This window comes from Oncorhynchus gorbuscha, linkage group LG05, assembly GCF_021184085.1.
Source record: "Oncorhynchus gorbuscha isolate QuinsamMale2020 ecotype Even-year linkage group LG05, OgorEven_v1.0, whole genome shotgun sequence".
Classification (NCBI taxonomy): domain Eukaryota; kingdom Metazoa; phylum Chordata; class Actinopteri; order Salmoniformes; family Salmonidae; genus Oncorhynchus; species Oncorhynchus gorbuscha.
In genome coordinates this window covers 74,423,925-74,433,978 of record NC_060177.1, presented here as the reverse complement: position 1 = coordinate 74,433,978, position 10,054 = coordinate 74,423,925, and the positions used below count along the sequence as shown (strand labels likewise).

At 44.0% G+C, this 10,054-nt stretch overlaps 1 protein-coding gene across 2 annotated transcripts in view; it reads right to left on the bottom strand.

The window, feature by feature from the left end:
• Positions 1-3,383: 3,383 nt before the first annotated feature.
• The window catches only part of LOC124036485 (rho GTPase-activating protein 25-like), a 13,934-nt gene continuing 7,263 nt past the window's right edge, over positions 3,384-10,054 (bottom strand). For both annotated transcript variants that reach the window (XM_046351140.1, XM_046351139.1), the window contains 10 exons: positions 9,570-9,772; positions 9,265-9,352; positions 8,906-9,019; positions 8,229-8,436; positions 7,496-7,628; positions 6,858-6,931; positions 6,468-6,589; positions 5,979-6,136; positions 5,176-5,729; positions 3,384-4,766 (listed from right to left, as the gene is read on the bottom strand). In XM_046351140.1, coding sequence (XP_046207096.1) covers positions 4,565-4,766; positions 5,176-5,729; positions 5,979-6,136; positions 6,468-6,589; positions 6,858-6,931; positions 7,496-7,628; positions 8,229-8,436; positions 8,906-9,019; positions 9,265-9,352; positions 9,570-9,772 — 1,856 coding nt within the window. In that variant the 3' untranslated portion in view covers positions 3,384-4,564. The remainder of the gene's footprint in view (positions 4,767-5,175; positions 5,730-5,978; positions 6,137-6,467; positions 6,590-6,857; positions 6,932-7,495; positions 7,629-8,228; positions 8,437-8,905; positions 9,020-9,264; positions 9,353-9,569; positions 9,773-10,054) is intronic.

The window sequence follows — 10,054 nt, the reverse complement described above, 5'->3', positions numbered from 1 at the left end:
TTCATATCCTGTATATTTGACTGTGATATGTGATTGTCTCACCTAGATATCTTAAGTCACTGTAAATCGCTCTGGATAAGAGCATCTGCTAAATGACTAAAATGTAAATGTTTTACATACAGAGCTCATATTACTGTATGAATTATAAATAAATAAAAATATTGATGTTACAAATGTATCATTTGTACATTTCTTTATTAAAACATGTAGTTATTTGTTACATTTAACTGTGTGACTTATTTCTCTGAGTGAGGCAGATATGCACTGAGTGTACAAAACATTAAGAACACCTGCTCTTTCCATGACATACAGTGCATTTGGAAAGTATTCAGACCCCTTGACTTTTTCCACATTTTGCTACATTACAGCTTTATTCCAAAATTGATTCAATTATTTTTTTCCCCTGATCAATCTACACACAATACCCCATGATGACGAAGCAAAAAATGGTTTTTGAAAATGTATTAAAAATAAAAAACAGAAATACCTTATTTACCTAAGTATTCACACCCTTTGTTATGAGACTCGAAATTGAGCTCAGGTGCATCCGTTTTCCATTGATCATCCTTGAAATTCTTCTACAACTTGATTTGAGTCCACTTGTGACAAATTCAATTAATGGTACATTATTTGGAAAGGCACACCTGTCTATATAAGGTCCCACAGCGGACAGTGCATGTCAGAGCAAAAACCAAGTCATGAAGTCGAAGGAATTGTCAGTAGAGCTCAGAGACAGGATAATGTCGAGGCACAGATCTGAGGAAGGGTACCAAAAAAGGGCTGCAGGAATGAAGGTCCCCAAGAACACAGTGGCCTCCATCATTCTTAAATGGAAGAAGTTAGGAACCACCAAGACTCTTCCGAGAGCTGGCCCCCTGGCCAAACTGAGCAATCTGGGGAGAAGGGCCTTGGTCAGAGAGGTGACCAAGAACCAGATGGTCACACAGACAGAGCTCTTGAGTTCCTCTGTGGAGATGGGAGAACCTTCCAGAAGGACAACCGTCTCTGCAGCACTCCACCAATCAGGCCTTTATGGTAGAGTGGCCAGACGGAAGTCACTCCTCAAGTTGTAGAAACATCTCAAGGATGATCAATGGAAACAAGATGCACCTGATCTCAATTTCGAGTCTCATAGCAAAGGGGCTGAATACTTATGTAGATAAGTTATTTCTGTTTTTGCTTGTCATTATGGGGTATTATGTGTAGATTGGTGAGGGAAAAAAGTATTTTAGGCTGTAACATAACAAAATGTGGAAAAATTCAAGGGGTCTGAATACTCCCCGAAGGCACTGTAGTCTGACCAGGTGAATCTGGGTGAAAGATATGATCCCTTATTGATGTCACCTTTTAAATCCACTTCATTCAGTGTAGATGAAGAGGAGGAGACAGGTTAAAGAAGGATTTTTAAGCCTTGAGACAATTGAGACATGGATTGTGTAGGTGTGCCGTTCAGAGGGTGAATGGGCAAGACAAAAGATTCAAGTTCCTTTGAGGAGGTATGGTAGTACGTGCCAGCTGCACTTGTTTAAGTGTGTCAAGAACTGCAACGCTGCTGGGGTTTTCACGCTCAATAGTTTCTCATGTGTATCAAGAATGGTCCACCACCCAAAGGACATCAAGCCAACTTGAAACAACTGTGGGAAGCATTGGAGTCAACATGGGCCAGCATCCCTGTGGAACGCTTTCAACACTTTGTAGAGTCCATGCCCTGACGAATTGAGGCTGTTATGAGGGCAAAACGGGGTGCAAATCAATATTAGGAAATAGTTACTAATGAGTGTATAGCATTTTGCAAAGAAACATGATTATTTGTCTATGTGAAATGAAACCATCAAGTGATAGATTTTATACAAATACGTCTGTAATTGAACAACCCCATGCCATGATCAGATAGTGAAAAAACACACCGATCTATTTCATAATTCCTTTAATCAATAACAGCTCATTTACCAACATTTCAGAAAATTGATATATAGCGTTGTTGTTTCCCCGTCTGTTGTGGAAACAGAGTAGACTACACAACAAAACACAACTTTCCCGTAATCCACCTAATTGAGTTTGGAAGTTTGCAACACTTAATGTAAGTACCCTTCCTCTTTTAGTAGGCTAACATGTTGCAGAAGTCACAGCAGTTTTGGAAATGAGTTATCTCTGTCTGGATGTCTGATCAAGAGGCCTCACTGCCTATTAAATGCACAGCAGGCAGGACTTCCAATTACTTCCAATGTGCCCTGTGCTGTTCCCTCACACGTCCCTCAGTTCAGTGGTTCTAAGGTCCTGAGTTTAGCTTTAGTCCAGATTCCACAGCCCAGAGTGGAGTGCAGGAGAGAGAGGGCTTTGCATGGGCAGACTGGTCTCCAAGCATTCCACTGTGATTGGGGAGACAGCATGGAGTCAAAGGTCAAACTAGAACTGCAACCTGGATGACTCAAGTTAGAACACTTCCCCACTGACCAGTGACCAGATGAGTAATCTACACTGAGTGCCCACTGTCTATACCTCTCAATCAATCAATCAATCAATCAATCAATCAATCAATCAATCATTGAAATGTATTTATAAAGCCCTTTTTACCTTCTCTCTCCGTCGATGACTGATTCCAAACATTGTGATTACAAACACTCAATACCTCATCACAACACTTCGTCTTCTCAGATTTGCCTAAAAGCTAGAATGTGAGATTAATTTATGCCACCATAAACTGCAGATCCTAAATTTAGACGTATCATTTAACTACACTTTCAAAATCTGTATGGATGCCACTGCTTAGTTCAACCACAATTCAGGGGTCCTCATTCCTGAGCTTCTGACTATGACCTGCAAAGATACACTCTTGATAGTGAGGAGGGGAGAACATGGGAAGGAACAGGCTCTTCCTTCCCCTGTTACTCATCCTCCAGGGTGACAGTTGACAGTGTGCTTATCTCCCCTGCAGTCCCATGTATGCAGTCCCTTCTCCCATCCTTCTCCTGTCATTGCTGAAGAATGTTTGATAACACCCCTGCCCCACTCTCTCTCTTTCGCTCTATCACGGCCTTTCTCACAAACACACAAGCACGAACAAACGTGCTCCCACACACACGAATGAACAAACAAATGTGCACACACACATATGCACACACTTCCCAGCAGCCATTTCTCCCCTGGCCTTACACACATGTTATCTACACTGATACACTATCTTTCCTCTGACCCCGTCAGTGTGAGTGACGACATTCACTTTGCCCCCCATTCATCCTTTCTATCTCTCTCTCTAGCACTCACTCTATGAAACATGATTATTATAGTAACACTTATTGTATTGCCAATCCCTCTTAAAAGGTTATAGTTCAACCCTGTAAGTCACAATAATGACAAACGGTGCAGATTATTGATCAGCCAAGTTGACTTATTCTGTTCCTCCTTTATTAATGTCTGGTCAAACAAAATATTAACAGGATTCAAACCTTAACAATTGAGCCGACATGCACAGCGTTCACCGTGAACATGATCTCCGCGAATGTAGGTCAAATTAATTTAATTAAAAACTGCAAAGTTGGCTTCCAGCGCGCAGTGCTGGGAATTGAATCCTGGCCGAAATACTTATATAGACCATTATAGTCCAATTGTCCTGGACATTCTCTTAACCTGGACATTATGCGCAACCTGCTATTTCATGTACATGCTCTAATCATCTGAGAATATAAATGTAACGGAGCCAGCATGGTCAACAACTATCAGCACTGTATAGGCTACTGCACATCACATGCATACTACACAATCAGATACACCGAGCAAAGGCCATTCATATACAGTCACAGTATTCCTTATTTTGTGTTTATAAAATGTGAAGTGTAGTCAACACAATGGCTGGTTTGACTAAAGAGTTTACCCATGGGTTTTCTCAACAAACCAACTTACAACCTACAGATATAGGATCTTAATTTGATCACCCTGTTCTTGCAGGACAGTTCATGCACAGCAGGAAATGCAAACTTGTAGTGTATTCAAGGTTTAAAAAGGCTTCTAAAGTTTGTAATGTGTACTTGAAAATGTCAGACTTGACTTGCCCTAACAAAAAATGTATCACCCCCTACAAAAATGTCCATTATTTGTAATCCACACAATAATTCACATTTCCTGTTAATGCAGGATTATTTTCCCACTGCAGGAATATTGTCAAATTAAGATCCTGCATCTGTAGCAACATGTTCCAGGTCCCAGCCAGAGTTACAGCTCTGGCCAAGACATTGACTCTCTACCTCTCGTAGAACAGCAGGTGGCCTCTGGTCAGCATGAGGCTGTGATGTCCACTGTGATGGGCTTTCTTCTCTATGTTGGAGATCTCTATATTGAGGGATCTCTATGTTATGTTACAGTTTAAAGATATCTATGTTAAATATCTATATACTTTATTGTGGGATCTCTTTGATAACTTAAGGCTATAGGCAGTTCTATGTTCTAGGTAGGCTTCATGGTTCCCTGGTGGGGAGCTATTGGATCTAGGTTGGACCTGTGGTTTTAGGTTGGCCCCTTCATGGTTCTAGGTTGGCCCCTTCGTGCTTCTAAGTTGGCCCTCATGGTTCTAAGTTGGCCCTTGTGGTTCTCTGCTGAGGAACTGCTGTATCTCTTGGTCCAGCTCCTGGTTACGTCTCTGGGCCTCGTCTCGGCTGTGTTCCGCGTTCCTCAGCCGGATCTCCAGAGCAGACACACAGCGCTTCTCTGCGTCCAGGGCTGACTGCAGTTCTGCTACTGTGGCACTCAGCTGTTTGTTCCTCTGCTGCAGGCTGCATGAGAGGGGAGAGATATTATTTATGAATGCAGAGTAAAGTATGTATTGGTCAGTGTGTGTGTGTGTGTGTGTGTGTGTGTGTGTGTGTGTGTGTGTGTGTGTGTGTGTGTGTGTGTGTGTGTGTGTGTGTGTGTGTGTGTGTGTGTGTGTGTGTGTGTGTGTGTGTGTGTGTGTGTGTGTGTGTGTGTGTGTGTGTGTGTGTGTGTGTGTGTGTGCGTGCGTGCGTGCGTGTGTGTGTGTGTGTGCATGCATTTATGTAATAATCTTACGAGTGTTGACATTTTGTCCTTTCCAATAAGATAGTGTCTGCTTCTCAAATAGCACCCAATTCCCTACAGTACATCATGTAAGGCATAGGGTGCCATTTAGGATGCAGACAGTATTCTTACCCCCATTATACAGACCTAGTACTGAGGTGCTCTGAGTTTCCCTGGCTGTCCTCTTGCTGGTCAGCCTTGCTGTCTGGTTGGAGGGCTGAAGATGGAACCACAGTTGTACTGGCCTCTGTCTTCTTCTCAGGGGTCGTGGACTGAGACTTTTGCTGGGGGTCATTGCTGGGTTTGGAAGAGGTGACTGTGATGTCACTTCCTCTCCTGGCTGTCCCTCTGTCCTCCCAGTCCTTTTGGGCACCTCCGAACAGAGACATCTTCTGCAGGTCCAGGATCTTAAAGATGTCCTCTGAGAGAGTCTTCTCTCCATTCTCCTCGCTGCTCTCCTGGATGCGGCTCCAGCGGTTCATGGCCTCCAGCTTGCGGGCCCTCCCGCTCCCAGGGACAGGGCAGTTCAATGTAGGCAGGGTCTGGGTGCGTTTGCGGGGGCTTCCAGACAAGGGGTCCAGGTCTGAGGATGAGAAAGGGTAGTGGGGCTGCTGGGGGATGGAGATGGTAACTGGCTCGGCCCCCAGGTTGTCTGTGTCTTCCTCCTCCTCCTCTGGAGACTCTGACTGAAAGCCCTCACACTGCAGGGACATAGAGGATGTGGAATATAGTATAGACAAAACTAGAGAATATATTTATATTGTTTAGCTTTATGCAATGCTTACTGGTATAATGTATCATACTATATTACTCACATTACCACATTCACAGTATGAAACAATAGGAGAGCTTCTTTAAGGTTACATCCTAAATTGTGCCCTATTCCCTTTATAGTGCACTACTTTCAATTAGGTCCATATGGGCTATGTTTGAAAATGTTATGTTGTTACCTCAGCAGACTCCCAGCCCACAAAGCTGCGTGGAGCACTGTTCTTCTTGCTCTCACTCTTCTTGCTGGGGGGTGAAGGAGCCACGTCTTTAGACGGAGGAAACAGAGCCTCATGCTGTCTGACCATCACTGTCATCAACTTCTGGATCTGAGGAGTCCCTGGAGGAGACAGACAAGTATACCGTCTGTTAACACACAAACACTTCTGAAAGGTAAACATATAGTGAGGATAAAGAAACCATTTGTTGATATAAAATCAAACAAAGTTGTATTTGTCACATGAGCCGAATACAACAGGTGTGAACCTTAGCGTGAAATGCTTACTTACAAGCCCTTAATCAAACAGTGCATCATGATTTGTATTTATTGCAGGTCAGTAAGGTCAGTTGGTCATGGCATCAAGCCGCAGCAGTATGTGATAAATAAAAGTAGAATAGAATACTACCCTGTTACAGTATGCACAAAGAGGATCCTGACAGTCTGGTCTCACCCGTCATCATAGTGATGGGGTCCTCGATCTGGGGCTTGAGCAGGTTGATCCCAATGACCGTGGCCAGGTTTTCAACACTCATCTTGTTCACCTTGGAGTTTTGCTGCACCTCAAATAAGAACCTGCAAAGAGAGGTTATGCAGCAAAGTCAGTCACACCAAAAATATGTACTAATCAAACAACAAATGCTGTATGAGGAAGCTATAGATGAAATATTACAGTGTAGTTATCAAATTGCTTTTCAAATGTTTTGCAAGGAGCTTCAAACTACAGGTTCCTTGAATTGTAGTTCAATCAATTACCCACTGATCCCCCTTATCCCCCTGATCCCCCTGATCCCCCTTATCCCCCTGATCCCCTTGATCTTTGGTTGTGTGACTGTAAGCTCACCTGCACATGTAGCTGAGGAGGTTATAGTTGGGTCTAGGAAGGAGGGTGATCTGCTTCTCCAGTCTTTCACGACCCTGAGCAAAGAGAGAGTTAGTAAGGCAAAACATTGATTCAGTTGGCCTACATAGGCTGTGTTTAAACAGGCAGCCCAATTCTGATATATTTTTCACATTATGGTCTTTTGCCCAAGCAGATGAGCTCTGAAAAAGATGTGACCTGAAAAGATATGGTGTGATTGGTCAAAATACCAATTATTGGGAAACTAAATAGGAATTGGGCTGTCTGTCTAAACGCAGACATATAGTAATTGTGGCACATTTGACAGAATAGAGCTAAATTACAAATTGTACCGAAAAAAATTGTTTATATGAATATTTGGCTACGGTCTTCGTTGAAAGGAAATCAAAAACACTCTGATTCAGTACATACTCATTTTAGAACACTTGACAGAAATAGAGCTAAATGACAAATTGTAGCCAAGAGAAAATGTTTATTTATAAGAATATTTGTTAAAGAATTAGTTTGTATTTATTCCTTTACAAGTTGATAGAAACGGTCCTAAATCACAAATTGTAGTGCAAAGGGTTTATTTATGACATTTGCCTAAGGTCTTCATTTAAGTAAATATGAGTTCCTACTGCAGCACTGTTGGGGTCCAGCATGGGACTGCAGTCTAGGAAGTCTTGGTACTGTGTCCAAGGAACCACTGGCTCAGGCAGATCCCTTAGGTACAACTTCAACAACGACGCTACTGTGTGGACATCTGTGTCACTGCAGGGCACAAAACAGTCAAACAGTGCATCCTGTACACAGGCTATACAAGCGCAGCCACACACACTACCGCACACACACACACACACACACACACACACACACACACACACACACACACACACACACACACACACACACACACACACACACACACACACACACACACACACACACACACACACACACACACACACACACACACACACACACACACACACAGTCGTGCTGAGTGTATTGGTATTTTGTGTTGAATCCAGCTCCAAAACAGTTTGTCCCCGTTTTCATTCATTTTGTCAAGAGAGTTAAGCGTGAGCAGAAGGTTCTTATAAGACTGTTCACTGTGATGTTGACTAACGTTGCACTCCTCTTCTCTGTCAAGTTGGACAGGATGTGGTGTAAGCAACAGAGCACAGAGAGCAGAAGAAGTGTATCAGGCTTCTCTGCACTATCATGCTGACTGCATCTCTCTCATGTCTCTATGCAACCTTTAGAGACAGTACCCCATCTGCAATGATAATTGGTTCATTTGAGTTTGTATAAAAAGGGTGTAATAGTTATCTGTTTGTATGTTGGGGCCCTAGCTCTGAGGCATCTCACCTTGGGAAGGAAGGTCTCTCTCCGGCGTTGAAAGCGTCCCTGAACTGTTTGACGGTGTTGTCTTGTCCCGGTAGTCTAAAGATGCCCTCCTCACTCAGTCCATGTTCTCTGATGAATTCAGCACACTTCTGCACCAGTACCGGCACCATGTGGGAGCCAAACCGCTGCTCATAGGTCACAGTATCACCCAAGCTCTTGCCAAATATCGCTGAGGGGGTAAGAGAGCAGTTAGAGTAAGTCACACATTTTTTTGTGGTTGAAATACTATCAACTTTTATGATGCTGATAAAGATAGATATCTAACTGCCTATTCACATTCTCTCAATCTGGAGAATCAAAAACACAGTTTCTCAAGTTGTGGGTCGAGGCTCGAGACCCACTGGTCTGGTGGGTAGCGGTGGCAGGCTACTCAAGCTTTGCGACCATGTAGGCCTACTGACCCATGGCTAGAAACAGTGGTATGGTTTATGTCATGGGCCCGAAGGCAACTCCAAAAAGAGTTCTCGAACCAAAAGTTAAGGAAATAAGTTCAGATGTTACACTAGAGCCCTGCATTTTTCCTGACCATGTGATCCAACCAGGAAAAATATATCCTAGCTATACGTTGTTTTTCCTGGTCAAGTACCTTGGTCAGGGAAATCTCCTGTCTCTAAATATGTTCAGCAAGCTCCCTGTACCTCCACTAGAGGGTGCTCCAACCACCCTGCGCAGCGTGCGGACCCACTCATCCATCTCACTGTGGGAGTTGGCCATGAGAATGTAGGGGCACCGCTCCCGATCACCACTGCTGCCTGGAATTCACAGAGATACAGAGAGGGTATGACCCTTCAACACACTGGGATACATCATACATAGATGGGTCTTGAGAGAGAGAGAGAGAGAGAGAGAGAGAGAGAGAGAGAGAGAGAGAGAGAGAGAGTGAGAGATGGTGAGACAGAGGGACAGAGAGAGGGTGAAAGAGAGATAGAGAGATCAAGGGGGAAAGAGAGAGAGAGAGAGACAGAGCGAAAGAGACCAGAGACAGTCTTCTGCTTACGCGGCATGATCTCAAACAGGAATTTCCCTGGGTCGTCTTGGTTCAGTGGGAGCTCATTTACTTTGCTGAACCTCAGTTGGATCACCCCCTAGGGACAGAGGGGCAGACAGGCACTGACATCTTAGTAAATAACACATATATGCTACAGGAAACACAGGAAATGACTTCAATAAAGATGGAAACATGCTAACTGAATATTGACAGCAGTAGTGTTGTTTGGATGCTTAAAGGTCCCTGAGTTTTTCCTAACGATATGACCTGTTCAGGAAACGCCATTAATGGATAGCTAGTGCCCCCTCTCTCACCTGGACACTCCCCTCCTTTTCGTCTTTATGGTAGGTCAGTGTGCTCCCTCTCAGGACAAAGTAACGCAGCTGCCAGTTCTTCACAATGGACCTCTGTTTCCTCAGCCAGCCGGCCTTCAGTGGCCTCTCCATGGAGGTGGTGGTGGAGCCGGGCGAGCCAGACCCAGGGCTGCCCTCTCCAGGCATCACACTCTTAGACCGCGCTGCAGCAGAGTGGGAACAAACACACCGTCTTAAGAGACTCTTTACTAAACACAGGCAGGATGTCAACAAGGCTCTCAACATCCGTCAAGTCAGGTCTTCCTCTTTTATTGATTTGATTATGCATCAATCTGACATTTGCAGTAGATAGAAGTCAGTGTGTGTGGCTGTGTGCATGGCTGCAGGCTGAAACTTGACAAGTGTATTTTTGTCCTCCTTGTGTGTGGTGGCCTGGCAGGATACAGCTGCCTCAATCTGACCTGCTATTGTAAATTATAGCTGTG